General features: G+C 57.0%; 2 protein-coding genes across 2 annotated transcripts; one reads left to right on the top strand and one right to left on the bottom strand.

Moving 5' to 3' along the window:
* Positions 1-84: 84 nt before the first annotated feature.
* POU2AF2 (POU class 2 homeobox associating factor 2) lies at positions 85-10,614 on the bottom strand. The gene is made up of 5 exons (XM_068994560.1): positions 10,333-10,614; positions 5,821-5,967; positions 2,094-2,136; positions 1,144-1,442; positions 85-483 (listed from the first exon to the last, which is right to left on the bottom strand). The coding sequence occupies exons 1-5, from the start codon at positions 10,612-10,614 to the stop codon at positions 85-87; spliced, it is 1,170 nt and encodes a 389-aa protein (XP_068850661.1).
* Positions 10,528-15,478, top strand: HINFP (histone H4 transcription factor). The gene is made up of 9 exons (XM_068994859.1): positions 10,528-10,775; positions 11,371-11,597; positions 11,762-11,873; positions 12,308-12,460; positions 12,957-13,034; positions 13,126-13,246; positions 13,341-13,479; positions 13,596-13,720; positions 14,312-15,478. Exons 1-9 carry the CDS (start codon positions 10,613-10,615, stop codon positions 14,817-14,819), a joined length of 1,626 nt encoding a protein of 541 aa, XP_068850960.1. The 5' UTR covers positions 10,528-10,612; the 3' UTR covers positions 14,820-15,478.
* Positions 15,479-17,164: the final 1,686 nt, after the last annotated feature.

Below are 17,164 nucleotides of genomic sequence, written 5' to 3' on the forward strand. Positions count from 1 at the left end.
CGTTTGAAGGAGCAGTTTTAGGAAGGAGTGTAAAATTTGCTTCAGTAATGGTCTGTTTCTCTTTCCTCGAGCACTTCTCTCTCCTCAATAAGTTCTCCTGCCTTCGTAAGTCCCCCAGAGGGCACTTCCATCCTCTTTAGCCCAGGCAGAGTGGTCGGGAAGGTGCGGTGCCTCCGAGGGCTGCTCCGGGCACAGGTGGCTCATCCTGGAGGGCTCGTTGGCCCCGGCCATGAACGGGGGCAAGCTGTAGGGCGAGGTGGCAGCGTAGCTGGGGGAGTAGTGGACATCTTCAAGGGGGTGCAGAGGGTAGGGCTGGGCTCCAGGGACGGCCGGGGTCCAACCTGAACCTCGGAACGGGGAAACACCTCCGGATTCAGGCGGGGAGAGGCAGCTGGAGCTGGCAGGCAGTGCCTGCAGAGGGTCTGAGCAGGTACTGTCAGCCTGGCTGAGGCTCTCGGGTGAGGTCTGCTCCCAGGGCTCTCTCTGCAGGGAAACAGGGAGAGAAGGCAAGAAAAACCCTTAGGGACTAAAGCCTGTCCTGCAGGTAATGGAATATCTATCCCTGGGAACACTCAGAGGGTTTCTGTGGCTCTGGAGCAGTGTTTGGTGTTAGAACTGCTGAAAGGAAACATCCGTCCTGTCAGTGGTGGGCAAGGCCTGGAATAGGGTCCCAGTAGGACTGACCAGCCCTGATCCTACAGGATCCAGGAGCTCTGTCCTGGGGTGTGAGCAGAGCTGGCTCCTGGGAAGTGGCAGGGATAGGGACAGGCAACAGCCTGGAGTCACCAAGGGCTGTTTCTAGAAAGGGAGGGTTCATCAAATCATAGAATCACAGAATATCCTGAGTTGGAAGGGACCCATAGGAATCATCAAATCCTGCTCCTGGCCCTGCCCAGGGCACCCCAACAATCCCACCCTGTGCCTGGGAGTGGTGTCCAGCTCAGAGCAGAGCGGAATGTCCCCAACAGGAAGAGGGGAGAATTAGATGGGACCAAAGAGAGCAAACCTTCCCCCAGAGCCCGGCCCCACTGCTGTGGCTGCTCCTGTAACAGCCACATCCTTCCCCCACGAGTGGCCCTGACTTAACCCCGCATTTAAATGGGGTGACCTTGCCCTGGGGGACGGAACCATCGAGCCACTCACGAGCAGGAAGTGCCCCGTGTCGCTGGGGAAGGATGGCAGGAGAGGGGGCACGGCCGGAGGGCTGAAGAAGGAGCTGGTGCCAGCTGGGAAAGGAGGAGCACGGTGATCCCCGAACTGCTCGCTGAGATAGGGCTCCAGGAGGGCTGGGTAGCCCTGGGGGCCAGAGGAGTCGCAGGAAAAGGGCTTGGAGCCCAGAGGGGAGGAGTAGACATCACTGACAAACTGCTTGGTGCTGTGGAAATCCAGCTCGGCCGGGAAAGATCTGCGGACGCCGTAGTACCCAGCCGTGGTGGGTGAGCCTGGGGGCCAGAAAAAAGGGTGGGAAACTGTAAGGAGAGTTCTGACAGCAGCCACAGAACTATGGGCACCTCTGTGGGTGCAAAGCAGAGCCCTTTTCTGTCCAGCATCACCCAGGAATCCATCCTGCCTCGACACAGGTGTGTGAGCCCGGGTGCTTTGGGTTCCATCTGGTGACCTCCAACTGCAGCAAACCAAACGTGTCTGGAGAGCTTTAAATAGGAGGGCAGGGAGATTGAGGTCAGCTCAGCCAGGCTGGGCTTTTGCCTTGTTCTGCTCCCCTGGGGAGGAGGTTCCAGCCTCGCTCCCCTTTCTCTGCCTGAGAGCTCAAGGGATAAAACAGGTCAGCTCCTGATTTTGTTTTCTCTCTCCAGCTCTAGGGAAAATTGGAAAACACAGGAGGAGAAGGAGGGGTTCTGTGTGGCTCCTCTGCTAAAAGAGGTGGGAAGTGCTTTAATTACTGTCTTTGAGGATTTTACACAAGATTATTGCTGTTCTTTTTTCCATTCTTTTAATTACATTCCTCCTGGGCTCTCTCTGAGGGGTGGCCCCGCTGCAGGGCTTGTTTCACATCGTCTGGAGGAGAACAGACAGGGCTGTGCCAACCCTCCCACCTGCAGGGAAGGTGTTTATCTGCGGAGGGAAAACCTCACCTGGCACTTGGCCAAAGGGTGACTGCGCTGTGCTGCTGCTGCCCTGCAAAAGAGAAAGAAACATTTTAAAAATGACTTTTCAGAGCAAGGCAGCTCTCCGAGTGTAATTCACGTGCATTATTTGAGCCTGGGTGCTGTGAAGGGTTTAACTCCCTGAGTTCCAGCCCGCGGCCTTGGAGGTATTAACAGATGTAGGCTAAGCAGAGATTTTGAAGGTCTTGTGCAGAGCTGATAAGAGGAGGAGTATCAAGAAACTGGCTTCTTCCTCCTGTCCCACAGCATCCCTTAAAGCAGGCAGAATGCTGAGGAGTCCTTTTGGTGTTGGCACAAACCAGACAAGGTGAGATCTGAGCTCTGGAGTGGCCAAAGTGGGCAGATTCCAGCCCATGTTCCAGCTCAGCTGTGCAGGGTCTGCTGCCCCAGAGCTGCTTTACCTGGCCCCTCGTGGCAGCACAAGCAGGCTGTGTGGAAAGAGAGTTCCTTGATCCTATTTGGGTCCTACAGCAATAATAATCACCATCATCATGTCCTCTTGGTCCCCAGGTAAAGGAGAATTACCCCCGGAGTGCCCCTGATGCTCCCAGTGCCTAATTCCTTACACAGCACCCTGGCAAAGGCATCTTCTCCTCTGGAATCTCACTGAGTTCTGCTTTTGGGATCCCCAGGGCAGGAATCCAGAGCCCCCAGCTCACTGATGCCAGCTCTGTGTCCCTTGGGCAGTGCTCTGTCCAGTTTGCATAGTGCAAACAGGAGGTTCCTGCCATAGCAGGCAACCAAATTTAGAGGTTTAGATTTGAATTAAATTTGCCAGCTCTGAGGACTTCCCTTTACTGCCAAGGGAAGGTTTGCAGCTGCTCCCTGCTCTGTCATGGAAATGAGCTCTGAGCCTGCACAGGCCACACGCGCTGCAGAGGTGACAGGAGGTGTCAGGAAGGAGCCCCTGGGCTTGTGGACAGAGGAGTGTTCATGTCACACGGGCAGGGCTTGCACCTGTCCCCAGCTAAAGCCATCACATGCAAATCCAGGTCCTCTCTCAGCATCCAGGTCACTTTCAGAGGAAAAAGCCGAGCTGGGAGGTTCACGCAGCACAGATGCTGCCCAAAGGACAAGGGGCTGCAGTGATGGGAGCTGGGATGCTCTGCTGGAGGAACAGGAAGGTCCCTGGGCATGGCTGGCAGCCTCCAGCAGGGATTATTTCCAGTTATCAGAGGATTTAATCTTTGATCCTGTCTGTTCAACAGCCGCTGAACTGCCTGGCTCTGTGCACACACCTGTGGTGCAGAGTCACAGAGGTGCCAGGAGCTCTGAGGGCTTTACCTGCCTTAACTCAAGTGCAGGAGCCTCTGCTGCAGCCCATCCTTGGGCTCATCAGAGCTGAGCCCTGCATTTCATTCCCTTCCCTGCTCCTTATCAGGCTTAATTGAAACCCATTAGTTCATTTCCTCCCTACACTGCTTCCTCTCCATGCCATGGGAATGGGGAGCCTGGATCTCCTGCAGGTCTGCTCAGCCTCCCTGGGGCCCAGAGCGTGTCCAGCTGTGCATAAGCTGGGCTCAGCCTGCCTCACCCATGGCCAGGCACAGATCGCTCCAGAGAGCTCTGTTGCTTCACTGCCTCCTAACTCATCTACAAAAATGCCTAAATGCAAGGATCCAGCTCAAAATAATGACCTGGCTCTGCACTGGCTGCTCTTTGGCAGTGCTTTGGCTCCAGGGCATCACTTCTCTGGGCCCAGTCTGTAGTAGAGCAGCTGAAGAAATAAAAATACTCCAAAAAAGCAAAGCTTAGCCTGGGCAGGGCACTGCTGAGTGTCTGGCCCTGGTCTGTGGGTGCCTCTGGGCACTCAGCAATGAATTCTCTTTAAACCAGAGCATTGCAGTGCTTCAGCTGTGCAGGAATCCACTTCCACACCTCAGAGAAGACAGGAATCCTTTTGCCCTGCAGAGGACAACTGCAGGTCTGTACCTATGCACAGGAACAGCCAGAGCCTCCCTAAAGCCCAGGCCCAAGCCCTGCAGCTGGTGCAGAATCCCAGATCCGGCGTGGTTTTCCTCACAGCACACCCTGATTTCCCATCACTCGATGAGTGCAGGGCCTGGCTGTCAGGAAATTGTTGAACCCTCAGCCCAAAGCTCCGCTCTGCTGAGCCCTGACCTTCCCTGCTCAGCTCAGGCCTCCTCCAGAGGCCTCTGCTCACACCAACAACGGCCGAGGGTTTTTTTCTGGAGCAAAGATCACCCTGAAACAAAAGATGCAGCTAAATTACCCCACATCATCAAGAGACAAAGGGGTGTTCAGTTATCTGCCACTGGCTTTGATTCTGGGTCATATTCTGCCAGACAAACAGAGCTGCACTTACAGCTGCTCTTTTCATGATATGTCTGAGCAAATACGGATGTTTGCCCTGCACAATAATTTTTTGTCTCTCTCAGGGAAGGAGCAGCAGGGCTGGTTTTGCATCAGGCAGAGACACACAACTGCTGAGCTGCGGAGCACAAAGCCAAGGGCAATAAAGCGAGGAGGATTTTACAGTTCCAGCGGATTTTGATTGTGGTTGTTGAAGCTGCCGCCTCCAGAAAGGGAGCAGGTAAATGGTGATATCATCAACCAGGAGCTGTTTTCTCAGCTGCTTCCTGCTGCTCCCCAAAGAACTCTTCCTAAACTTCTGCCTGGTGGGAACTTGTCTTTCCCAATGACTCTTTCCCAGTGCGTCTCCATGGCTCAGGGGGCTTCTGCCTTCCCGCAGCAGCTCAAGGCTCTGGAGATGGATCTGTGGCTGGATTTTGCCGTGTTTGGTGATGCCCAATCCTGGTTATTCCTGCCTGTTTTGTTGCACAGAGTTAACGGGCATGAAAGTCACAGTGAGCAGAACCCTCTCAAGTAAGTCCCTGTGAGGTCTCCTCAGCAAAAAAAAAGCCAGAGGTGAATGGCTTTTGGGGGGAAAAGCATCAGAAGTCCCAATCTCTGTGTCCTGCTGCCAGTAACCCGGGGCTCTGCTCCCCCTCTTTCCTTCCAGGACACAGTTCCAGCACCCCCTCCTCTGTCAGTGTCCCAGAGCTCCCAGCCAGCCTGGAAGGGAGGAGCTGCTGCCCAGCAGAGGTGAGTCCCAGGAGCACCCAGGGGATGGTTCGTTGTGCCACTGGATGCCACCACGTACTGGCATCACAACGTTGTGTCCCCTCCTGGGGACAGCGTTGCTTTTCTGGCTGGCAACTGAGGAGAAAAACAATGTAGTGTAGTAGGACTTGGGTTTCCTGTTGCCATAGAACCACTCTAAGAGGAAATCATCTCTTCCAAGCTGATGCTTGGCCTCTTTCCAGCCCATCTCATCCCTGCAGCTCCCCCTGGCACTCTGAGAGGAGCTGGAAGGAGCTCAGCATTAGGGGAAGAGCAGCTATTTTCAGGGTACTGACTTGTCCAAGTGTAGCTGGTGGAAAAGGAAGTTGACTTGGGAAGGTGTGACACGTGGGATGTGAAAGGAAAGAGGAATTTAACATCACTGCTATGCTTGAAAAGAGAGGGAAAAAAAAGGGCTTTGAGGCATTTAAGGTTCACAGATGTAAAAATCAAGGAGCCATCCTCGATGTCTTGGGGCAAGCATTAGTGTTGCAAACGTTTTTGCTGTTCTCTGTTACTACTGACAGGGCCCCAAACTCTCTTGAAAGCAGAGGATGGGATGACACGACTTTATGGGGTTAAAAAAAGGGGGTGGGGGGATGGGACTCACACTGAACCGGGAGCCGCTGCTCTGCCGGGATCGTTTTTCAGCCAGGAGATCCTTGACCGTGTGTTTCACTCGCACTCCTTGGTACACGCGTTTGCCGAAATCTGCAGGGACTGAGGGAATGCAGGGTTCAGGGAGAGCACAGAGCAGCTGGAAGAAGCCAATTCATCACCTCTGGGCATCGAGTTAGGGAGGAAAAATAGAAATCTGCAATTATTAGTAGAAAATCATCCCTCGGGAGCCCAACAGTGAGAGCAGAGGAAAGACCGGTGTGTGCTACCCTTTCCGTGCAGGTCCCTCTCTGCCTGGTGGTTTTTGGCTTTTCTTTTCCCAAAGGGAATCCCACACATTTCCCGTTTGGGTCAGCAAATGTTTATTTAACTGTTCAGTCCCTGTTTCTTTCAGCAGAGGGGTCGTGGCTCAGCCCTTGTGGAGCTGCTGGCTCCCAGCATAGCTCCCTGCCAGCTCTGATCCCATGGAAATGCTCTGGATGGATGGAGAGGCTCCTCTGGACCTCAAGAAGAGAAAAGCTCAGCCTGTTTTGTCTCCACAGCAGCCACAGGCAGGTACTCGGTGCTCTGTCCTACCCAGGTTATCAAGGAAGGCACGGACTGTCCCTGCTGTGGCACCTGGAGGCTCTGGCCCTGTGTTTTTGCCCTGCCTGGGACACAGCACAACCCCAAACAGCTCTGGGTGGCTTTGGCATGAGGCACCTGCCCTCTCCCCGTGCCTGCACGGAGCTTTGGGAGATCCACGCTGTGCACAGGGCTTGTGGCACAAGGGAGGGTGGAGAGCTGAGGGACAATAGCGGGGCCAGCTCTTTTATCCTGGCCTGAACACAGAGCTCGCACCTGCACAGCCAGGGAGGAGTTTCCATGTGGGCTTTTATTGACTTATCCCGGAAAATAACCCCTAACTTTGAAGCTAATCCCTTGGAAAACACAGAGCCAGGCTTTCCTGCGGGAGCACAAACTGCCACTGCACAGCTGATGTGTTTGATCTCTAGAATTGATCATTTGGCTCTTCTGTGCCTCAGGATGTGTCCCTTGGCTCTGTTTCTGGTGCCATTGTGGCCCCAGGTGTGCACACACACAAGGGGAGATGAGAGGGTTCAAACAGCACAGTGCTGGCTTGCCGTTGCCCCAGATGGGATTTTTGGGGTCATAGCAGCTGCAAATTTGGGCAACTGGAATTTTATTTTGAGTGTTTGAGTGCTGACCAGACAGATTCAGCCAAGGCCAGGCACAAAGCAAACACAAAGCAAGGGATGGAGCCCCAAAACCAGAGGTGAAGGTGAGAATCTCGTACCAAAAAGCAACAAAAGTGGCCCAAAATGGACATCAACTCTCCCAGGAATCTGCAGAGGACTCCAGCAAGCCTGATGCTCTGCAGGGGGTTTCCTGGCACCTTTACTGTGGTCTGAAGGCATCAGGAAAGCATTTCCACCCCCCTCCACCCTTACACGCTGCTCTGTGGTGGTGAAGTCACTTCACTCACCCCCTCAGTTATTCCTCTGCCCAAATTGTTTTAATTAAGCAATGCTCAGCCCTCAGACCCTGAAGTTACCACACCACCAAACCTGTTGTTTCCAGTGAATTATCCTGAGGCATCTGATGCTGAGCTGTCAGAACTTCAGACAACTCTACCACTGGCAGCACGGGGGCAGAAAATGCTAATTCAGGCCTGAGTTTGTATCATTTCCAAGCAAATTGAATCCAATTTCACATCACTTTGATCTAACTGCCTTTTGGAAAAAAAACAAACCCAAAAAACCATTGCAGTGTGAAGGAGCAGCAATTCAGTCTGGAGAAGGCAGAGCGTGCTAATGGATGCCATTAAATTCCTGGGACATTTCCGATGTCACGTGTCTACTTTAGACAATTTTTGTGAGGTTTTTTTTTTCAATAGGAGCCCAAAGACAGCACAGTTTGTTCCTTCCCTGATATTGCCATGAAGATGCCTCAACTTGGGAAAACCTGAGGTGCTGGAACTCACCTGTTTCCATTGTTGGTGCTGCTGACGAGTCCCAGCTCCCGGATCCTGCAGGAATTTGGGGAAGGTCTGTCCCTCATGAGCTTCCCAGAGCAGAGTGAAGCCTGTGCTCATAATTCCCTGGGAAACTTCCAGCTGAGCCTGGCGGAAATGGGTTTTCTAGAATTTAGGGATGACTCCAGCACCGTACCTCGTTTGGGATTTGCTTAAATGCAAATCCCTGGATCTGTGTTTCACTCCAATTTGCATGGTCAGTGTGCATCCTTCCCCAGGAGCCTCCTTCCTGTCCGAGCTGACATTTCATGGATGAAAACCAGAGGTTTATGGACAGAAAAACCTCGGGTTGAAGTGAAATGCTGGCAAGCCTTGCAGGGAGGAACGATTTCCTTACAGGTGAGGAATCTGCCTGGAAAAACAAGGCTTGGGATGAGCACCTTATCCTGTGTGAGATCCCCACGAGCTGTTGAAGGCCTTGGGCAGGAGTTCTGCCTTTCTGGGACTCACAGACTAGTCTGGGCTTTCCACAGCTAAAACTGTGCCTGGGAACCCAGGGGGCTTTGCCTGGAGTCCGCGGGGAGCGGGACAAGCTCCATGAGAGTTTGGGGCAGCAGCATCCCTGGGTTTGGCTCCCTGTTTGTCAGCTGAGGGTTCCCCTTTCTGAGGGGCTGAGGGAACAAGGAGAGGGAACAGCAGCCAGCAAAGGAGCTGCTGGGCCCAGATTAAAGGTTCTGGTGGCCAAAACTGCCATGGCCACTCCTCTGTTGGCAGCAGGACTTGGCTGTGCAACATCTGACCAAGGAATGGAGCCTCTAAACCCTTCTTTAACCACTGCCACTTAAACCCTGCTTTGACACATCCCCACACTTGCTGGTAGGGAGCCTTTTCCCTGCAGTGGGGCTTGCACAGAGCATCTCTGGGGTGCTGTGTGCCCAAGCAGGGGGGGCTGGCTCTGTGCAGCATCGCTGTGCTCATCTTACAGGGGCAGGACGAGCCTGGCGCCGAGATGCTGCTCCTAATTCAATCTCCCTCCTTGTGGAGCCTGCTGCCAGCTTGCAGGGCCATTAGGGAAGATCCTGCCCTCGTGCTCATTCCACGAGCTCTCCCCAGCGCTGGCCTGGAGATTAATTCGGCCTCTCAGGTGTCCTGCCTTCCTGGGGAAGGGTTTTTTGATGTGTAATTCTTTTTTAAGTGTAATTCTTCTTTTCCTTCGGAGGAAATAAAAAATACCAAGAGCAGCATCTGGCCAAGGCCGTGTCTGGGCAAGGCAAGCTGAAACAACATCCTGAATAATTGCTGATGTTGCTAACCTGGAGAACCACTCGGGTTCTCTGCCTGCTCAGGACTGGGAGGACTCCACACCACGAAGCCCAGGGAGCACTCGAGCCCCTGGGTGCGGAATCTTTCCCAGTGTGTGGATGGATTTCTATATAAAAACAACTCTCCTTTCGGCCCTTCTGTTCTTTCCCAGCCCTTCCTGGTGCCCACAGGTGTCTGGGATTTGGCTGGCAGGTAACAGAAGGGGCAGGAAGCACCAGGTGGGCCGGGGCAGATGGAAAGTGGCACAGAAAAGGGCTGGTTTTGCTCTGGCAGCACTGGGCTGTGTTTGCCAGCTGCCTCCTGGCACGGAGTTTTGTCTCCTGGGCTGGATATTGATGTGCTTTGGTGAGGATGTTCAAGTTCAATCCCAGCCCCATTCAGTGTCTGGTCAGTCCAGGTGTTTTCTGTGCTGGTTGCAAAGTGCAACCAACCAGAGAGAGAACAAAAGCTCAGCCAGGCTTCTTTGAGATGAAAACCTCTTGCCTTGTGTTTTTGTTTGAAAAATCATCCCACCCACGTTTCCTGGGCCGTTGAGTGGATTTGGGCCCGTGTTTTCCGTTCCCATCGGGGCAGAGCTGGGCTGTGTGCTGGGATTTGCAGGAGCTGCTGTGTTGGCACGACGCGCTCTGGGCACGCTCCCTACGCCCACATTTGCTTTTAAAAAGGCATTTACCTGTGCCAGAGCAAACTTGGAGAATTGTGCCTCAGCTTTGGCTAACAAAAGAGCCTGGGACGGCAGCTGGGATAGTCAGCGTGGGTTTAATTCAAACTGTCCTTTCGAGCTGCCTACTGGTGGACGAGCAAAGAGAATTCCTTGTGTTATCTCTCGGCAGGAGCTGCAGAGCTGCTGGGTTTTGTGTTCAGTGCTGGCTGGCATGGATTTTCAGTGTGAGGACTCTTGTTTAAGCAAGGAATTGTTCCGGAAGCACCAAAAATTAACTCGGAGTCACAGAACGCTTTGGGTTGGAAGGAAGCTTAAAGCTCATTCCGTTCCACCCCTGCCATGGGCAGGGACACCTTCCACTGTCCCGGGCTGCTCCAAGCTCCGTCTAACGCCTTGGACACTTCCAGGCATGGGGCAGCCACAGCTTCTTTGCAGTGAAAAGCGGTCCTGGCTCCCGGGATAGGCTTTTTCCCAAACCCGAATTAACCCGTGGAATTATCCCGAGGACCTAAAGAACCCGGGAACGTTTGTAACGCCGGCACCATTTCCCGACGGGCCCGTTCGGCCGCCGCGCGCACGCCGCGGGTTCCTGCGCGGTGATTGGCGGGTGGGCGGGCGGCGGCGGCTGTGATTGGCTGGCGGGGGGCGGGGGGGTGCGGTCCGTCGCGTTCCGGGGCCCCCCGCGGGGCAGAGGCGGGCGGCGCGTTCCCGTTCTCCGCGGGCGCGTTCCCGTTCTCCCCGGACCCCGCGGGTCCCGCCGGGCTCGGGGCCGGTTCCGGGGCCGGTTCCGGGCGGCGACGGGAGCCCTGCGCGACCCCGGCCATGCCGCCCGCCAGGGCCGGCGGTAAGGGGGCCGTGGTGCTGCAGTGCGAGTGGCAGCAGTGCTCCTTCGTGGCCTCGGAGATGGAGGAGTTCTGCGGGCACGTAGCGCAGCACCTGCAGCAGCACCTCCCTGGCGAGCACCGCGACGAGATGGACCCACTGGGTAAGGCACTGGGGAAAAGGAGGCTCAGGGGGGACCTTGTGGCTCTGCACAAGTCCCTGACAGGAGGGGGCAGCCGGGGGGGTCGGGCTCTGCTCCCAGGGAACAGGGACAGGAGGAGAGGGAACGGCCTCAGGCTGGGCCAGGGGAGGCTCAGGGTGGACAGCAGCGGGAATTTCCCCATGGAAAGGGTGCTCAGGCCTTGGCAGGGGCTGCCCAGGGAGGTTTGGAGTGCCCATCCCTGGAGGTGCCCAAGGAAGGGCTGGAGGTGGCACTCAGGGCTCTGGGCTGGGGACAGGGTGGGGCACAGCTGGGAGTCCATGATGTTGGAGGGTTCTCCAACCTAAATAACCCTGTGTTTTTCTGACGAGAGAAAGCTTCTGGCCTTTTCCCTCCTCTCCCTGAGTAGAGCGGTGCTGCAGGACTGGGATTTCAGGAGAACACACGTGGTGTGTGTCCACCTGCGGGAACCTGAGCTTTGCTTGGAGAGTAAAGTTACTTGGAGGGTAGATTTGCTTGGAGAGACCCTTGGAGCTGTGTTTTTGTGCTGCAGAGGGGTGGTTTGTGCTGCAGGGGTTGTTGTCTGTCTGTGTTGCAGAGGAGTACACGTGCCTGTGGCAGGACTGTGGCTTCTGCTCCCTCGAGAGCCCGGCTGACCTGGTGCGCCACGTCTACTTCCACTGCTACCACACCAAGCTCAAGCAGTGGGGGCTGAGGGCCCTGCAGAGCCAGGCTGACGTCAGCCACTGCCAGCTGGACTTCCAGAGCCGGAATATCATCCCTGAGATCCAGGAGAACTTCCTGTGCCTCTGGGAGTACTGTGAGGTGAGAGCTGGGGGCTCAGTGTGGCAGTGAGAGGGGAGGTGCTGCCGTGCTGCAGCTCACCTGGACACCTGCCCAGCTGCCTGCTGGCTCTGTTGGAGCTGTGTGGAAGCATCTGGGCTTGTTCTGGGCTCTTCACCCTGTCTGTCTGTCCTTGCCCCTCTCAGAGATCATTTGACAACCCCGAGTGGTTCTACCGGCACGTGGAGGATCACAGCTTCTGCTCCGAGTACAAGGCAGCGGGGAAGGAGAACCACGTGGTGCTCTGTGGCTGGAAAGGTTTGTGAGAGCCTGCAGAGCTTCTCCTGAGAGCTTTGGGCTGGGTTGCAAACAGGGGAACAGGTTTCAGAGACCCCCCTCGATCTTCAGAACGAGGTGTGTGCATGGTTCTGGCTGTGAAATGTTCCTGCAGAGTTTCCTTCAGGGAATCAGTTGAGTGCTTAGTGCAGAACTTCCCATTTAAATGTAATCCATGCCTTGGAGAAAAGGCTGCAGTTTATTCCTTCGATTTTAACTTTTTTCATGAGTTTCTCCTGTGTTTGTGCAATTGCCTTAACTGCTTGGGTGGGGGGCCCACACTGGTTGTACTGTGGTGATCTCACCCCACTCTGTGGGGATTTTGGAGCCCTGCCAGCCAGAACAGGAGGCAGAAGCTGCTCTCCAGCGAGGCTGTGACCCGTGGGAGGGCTCTCAGCTGTGCTGTCCCTCCCCAGACTGCGACTGCAGCTTCAAGGGCCGCTGCAAACTGCGGGAGCACCTGCGCAGCCACACGCAGGAGAAGGTGGTGGCCTGTCCCACCTGCGGGGGGATGTTTGCCAACAACACCAAGTTCTTCGACCACATCCGCCGCCAGACCGCCCTGGACCGTAAGCCCCGGGGCAGGGAGGGCTGGGGGAGGCCTGGGCTGGGATATTTGGGCTGCTGGAGCTGCTTGTACCCTGTGAGCCAAGGGCAGGGTGTGCTTGGGACAGCCTGACTTCTCTGCTGACTGATGTGAGCCACAGAATTCCTGAATCAGAAACCTCTGAGGCTGAGTCCAGCCTGTGATTGATGCTCACTTTGTCAGCCAGCCACGTCCTGACCAGGGATAGGGACTCTGCCACCTGGGCAGCCCCTTCCATCATCTAATCACCCTTTCCATGAAGAAATTCCTCCTGATGTCCCACCTGCACCTCCCCTGGCACAGCCTGAGGCCGTGTCCTCCGGGCAGTGTCTCCTCTCAGAGGCAGGATGGGAGGCTGTTCCTCTTGTAGGGACCCAGCTCCACTGTGACACCTCTCCTCACTGCTTTCTGTGCTGTTCTCCCTGCCCTGCCCTCTCCCCTCCCCACCCTGCCCTCCCTCCCTGTCCCCACTGCTGCAGAGCAGAGGTTTCAGTGTTCCCACTGCTCCAAGAGGTTTGCCACGGAGAGGCTGCTCCGCGACCACATGAGGAACCACGGTGAGTGCAGGCCCCTGCTCCCAGCCCAGCCTCTGTGGGCTGTGTGCTCTGCCCTGCTCTGGGGTGACGTTTCCCCTCAATTTTGGCCCAGTGAACCACTACAAGTGCCCCCTGTGTGACATGACCTGCCCGCTGCCCTCCTCCCTGCGCAACCACATCCGCTTCCGGCACAGCGAGGAGCGCCCCTTCAAGTGTGACTACTGTGACTACAGGTGAAGGCCAGGGCTGGCCCTGTCCCCAGACCTCCCAGAGTCACCTCTGTGAGTGAGTGTGTGCTGCAGCTTTGTCCCCTCGCTGTCTCCTCAGCTGCAAGAACCTCATTGACCTGCGGAAGCACCTGGACACGCACAGCAAGGAGCCGGCGTATCGCTGCGAGTTCGAGGCCTGCACCTTCTCTGCACGCTCCCTCTGCTCCATCAAACTGCACTACAGGAAAGTCCACGAGGTGGGGAGGCAGCAGAGCTTGTGTTGCTCGTGATAGCCCATGTCAGGCTTCTCAGAGAGCTTTGTGTCTCCTTCCATGCACCTGTGGGATGCTGACCACGCTCCCTCTGCCCCCAGGGTGACTCGGAGCCCCGGTACAAGTGCCACGTGTGTGACAAGTGCTTCACACGGGGGAACAACCTCACCGTGCACCTGAGGAAGAAGCACCAGTTCAAGTGGCCCTCGGGACATCCTCGCTTCAGGTACTGGCCACCTTTAGCTCCTCAGTATCTCCTCTCCAGTGCAAGGGATCACTGGAGCTGCGTCCTGTGCTGTGCTGTCAGTGCTTGGGCTCTGCTGTTTGTAAATGTGCTCAAGACCCATTTCCCAGTGGCTGGGAGGCACTGGGCAGCAAACATTCAGTGGGATCTGAGCAGTGCTGGGTGGCAGTGGTGCCATCACAGCTGCCTCTGGTGGGACAGTTCTGAGCTTGGCAGGGGCCAGGTCCAGGTGTCCCCCTCCAGAGAGATCAATCTTGTGACAGAAGCCTCTGCTGCACCCTCTCTAGGAAACTCCAAAGGGTTTCCAGAGCCTAGAAGCTGGGAGGGGAAGAGGATGGACTTGAAATGCTCCCAGTGAGACAGAGAGGTGGAAGGAGGTGGGCTGGGGAGGGGATTGAAGCCTGGCATCAAAGCTCAGGAGCTGCCACGTGGGTCTGCTTTTGGGGGTAGTGGCTGCAATACCGTCTGTGCAGCACTGGGGTTGAAACCTGGGATGCTGTGCCCTTTCCTTGGCTGCTCTCCATCTCCTGGGAAGGGGAGTGTGCCAGGCTGACCCTTCCTGTCTGTGCCCAGGTACAGGGAGCACGAGGATGGCTACATGAGGCTGCAGCTGGTGCGCTATGAGAGTGTGGAGCTCACAGAGCAGCTGCTCAAGGACAGGGAGAAGCGTGGGGAGGCTCTGGATGGCTCCAGTGAGTGCGTGGTGCTGCCTGAGGGCGAGGGCAACCTGCAGGGCATCCTCTTGGAGCCTCCAGCAAACCCTGCCCTGGCAGAGAGCAGGATGTCCGAGCTGCAGGTGCCCCCAGCCCTGTGCTCTGCTGCCAGCCCTGAGCCAGCGCGGCCCAGCCCCTGCCCGGGGGCTGCCTCCTCCTCGGAGCAAGGAGCCAGCCCCACGAGCAGCCCCATCATCCGAGTGGTGAACAGGACCAACGAGCAGGGCCAGAGCGAGACTGTCTATTACGTGATGGCCAGCACGGCCTCGGAGGAGCAGGGCACAGCAGCCCTGGCTGCGGAGCTGGAGGAGAACGTCATGGACAGGCTGCAGAAAACAGCAGAGGAGCTGGGCATCCAGATCGTGTGAGGGGCTGCATGAGGAGAGCCTAAACCTCCATGGGCTGTGCTGCTGGGGGAGTGCTTGGGGAGAGGGCTGGGCTTGTCCTCAGCCCGGCCTCGCTGGCGGCTGGTTCTGGTCAGCATGGGCACAGGGGAGGGACAGGGGAGCTCTCCCGGGTGTGAATCGCGAGATCTGAGCTGGACAGAGCTGTCTGCCTCCTCCTTTTGGGGATTAGGGCCTATTGAGCTTCTCCCACCCTTCCAGGCGGTTTGGCCTAGGCCTGGCAGGGGCAATTGGTCACCAGCTGTGCCCGTGCTGAGCCTGTTCCGCAGGCAGGCTGTGGGAGCACACACTGGTGCTGACGCCTCTTCCCTGGGGAGGTGTGTGGCCCTTGGCAGGCCTGTCCTGCCCTGTTCTCCAGGGGATTTCATGCCTTCCTCAGCACTTCCTGCACACGTTTCCTGTCTCACCTGGTGCTGGTGTTTGCCTCCCTGATCCCATAACCAGCACTGGTCTCTGGGAGGACAGCGCTGGGGGTGCTGTCCCTTGCAGGCCACTGCAGCACTGGGACATTGAGAGCCTCTTGCTGCTTTTATCATGCCCTGGGTGTCCTCCCCACATTGGGGTTTGGGCTCCTGGCTGAGCTAAGTGTACTTTGGCAAGAAAATAAACATCAGGCTGCTGGGCCCAGCAGTGTCTGGTGTCTCTTTCTGCTCAGCCCCATCCCTGCCAGCTGTGCTGTGGTGGGTGGATGGCACTGGGATGCCTGCAGTGTGGGAGGTGGGCACTGAGGAGCTGCCAGGCTCTCCTGGCACTGTGCAGGCACCACTGGAGTGTGCTGCTCCCCAGAGGTGGCACTGGAAGGCCAGGTTTAGCTCTGCCTCTGTTGCTGCTGTGAGATTGAGTTTTGCTGCCTCCCCCAGGGCTGTCTGCTGCCTGCTCCGGCCTTGTCTGAATACAGGGAGCAGCCTGGGCTTGTGAGCCAAGCCAGCTCGTCCTTTGTTGAGGGCTTGGACAAGGACAGCATGGATTTGGGGTCCCTGGAGTGACACTTAGGCCTTCCCTGCCCTGTGTGTGGAGGTGATGTGCCCAGGGGGACACAGGGAGGCACCTTGCTGGTCTTGGCTGGACGCTGACTTTTCCCCTCGTGCCCCTTTCTCAAGCAGCTGAGCAAAAGCTGTTGGAATTCCAGGTTGCTGGAGGAAACCACTTGATCCCAGCACCCCCGAGGGAGAGGCAGAGGCTGTCCCTGGCAGCACCCACTGCTGGAGGATGCTCCTTGCTCCAGGCAGAGCATCCCTGCCCTTGGCTCTCAGCGTGGCCTTGCCCAGCCTTCCCGTCCCTGCCTGGCCTCTGCTCCCAGGCCTTGGCAGAGCTGGGCTGAGGATGCCTTCGAGAGAAGGGCCCCGTGCCAGCTTTGCATTCGCAGCACTTCCAGCCTGGCCCTCTTTCCAACGTGCTCCAGAGCCACGGCTGTGCCCGCGTCCTGCTGGGTTTCGGGTGGGTGCTGGGTGCTGGGAGTGGCTGGGAGTTGTCCCTTTAAACACTAGGTATAGCCAGGGTAATCTGCCAGAGATTATCTGCTGGGGGAGGATTGGCATTAAAGGGAATGTCTCCTCCCTCCCCCCGTGTCCTGCAGCATCCGCTGGCCTGGGTGTGTGTGTGGAAACCAATTCACTTTCTCCTGGGCGAGCAGAGAGGGGTCTGAGGTTGGAGGGGCGAGGGGAGGGGGGCAGATGATGGCACTGGGCCTCTTCTTCCTCACCGTGCTGGCCACGCTGGTCTCCTGCCAGGACCCAGAAGGTAACAGGGGCCTTGGGGGATGATGAGGGGGTTTATGGGGTGCCCCAGAGCTACTGGCACCAGTCCTCTCCAGTGAGGAGCAAGAGCAAGGCTTGGCACAGGGGAAGTGGGAGCTGGGCTCTGAGTGGATGCACTCCTCACCACAGCAAGGGTTGGGGTGGGCTGGGCTGAGCTTTTGTGGGACCCTGAGGGCTGGGCGGCTGTGGGAATGGTGTCCTCGCCCGCCAGCCCCGCTCAGCCCTGCCCTGCCCGCTGCGGCCCCAGGAGAGCTGGACACTTACTGGTCTGGCACGGCGCCCATCTGCGTGGGGGGCTGCAAGGGGAGGCACAAGGAGCTGAAGAGGAGCCAGTGTGGGAACGGCAGCTGCTGCTGGCTGGGCTACAAGTCCTTCTGCAGAGGTAAAGCCACGGGGGAAAGGACGGGGCATCCCCGGGGGTGCTGCAGGGCTTTGTACCACACTCAGGTGGGTGAGTGCCCCCAGCAGCCCGGGCCACGCGGGCACACAGCCCGGGGCACTCCCGGGGCTGCCCAGGCTGCCAGCCCCGGTTCCATCCCTGTCCGCAGTGAA

The sequence above is a fragment of the Aphelocoma coerulescens genome, chromosome 24, assembly GCF_041296385.1.
Source record: "Aphelocoma coerulescens isolate FSJ_1873_10779 chromosome 24, UR_Acoe_1.0, whole genome shotgun sequence".
NCBI lineage: Eukaryota > Metazoa > Chordata > Aves > Passeriformes > Corvidae > Aphelocoma > Aphelocoma coerulescens.

What these genes read in the sequence shown, in the direction of transcription:
- POU2AF2 (XM_068994560.1), bottom strand. Translation starts at nt 10,614, where the DNA reads ATGGCCGGGGTCGCGCAGGGCTCCCGTCGCCGCCCGGAACCGGCCCCG. An exon ending in ACCCTTTGGCCAAGTGCCAG is followed by an intron (nt 1,443 to 2,093) that starts GTGAGGTTTTCC and finishes TCTGGCCCCCAG; the next exon opens with GCTCACCCACCACGGCTGGG. An exon ending in ACACGGGGCACTTCCTGCTC is followed by an intron (nt 484 to 1,143) that starts GTGAGTGGCTCG and finishes GTTTCCCTGCAG; the next exon opens with AGAGAGCCCTGGGAGCAGAC.
- HINFP (XM_068994859.1), top strand. Translation starts at nt 10,613, where the DNA reads ATGCCGCCCGCCAGGGCCGGCGGTAAGGGGGCCGTGGTGCTGCAGTGC. An exon ending in GCCTCTGGGAGTACTGTGAG is followed by an intron (nt 11,598 to 11,761) that starts GTGAGAGCTGGG and finishes TGCCCCTCTCAG; the next exon opens with AGATCATTTGACAACCCCGA. An exon ending in TCGGGACATCCTCGCTTCAG is followed by an intron (nt 13,721 to 14,311) that starts GTACTGGCCACC and finishes GTCTGTGCCCAG; the next exon opens with GTACAGGGAGCACGAGGATG.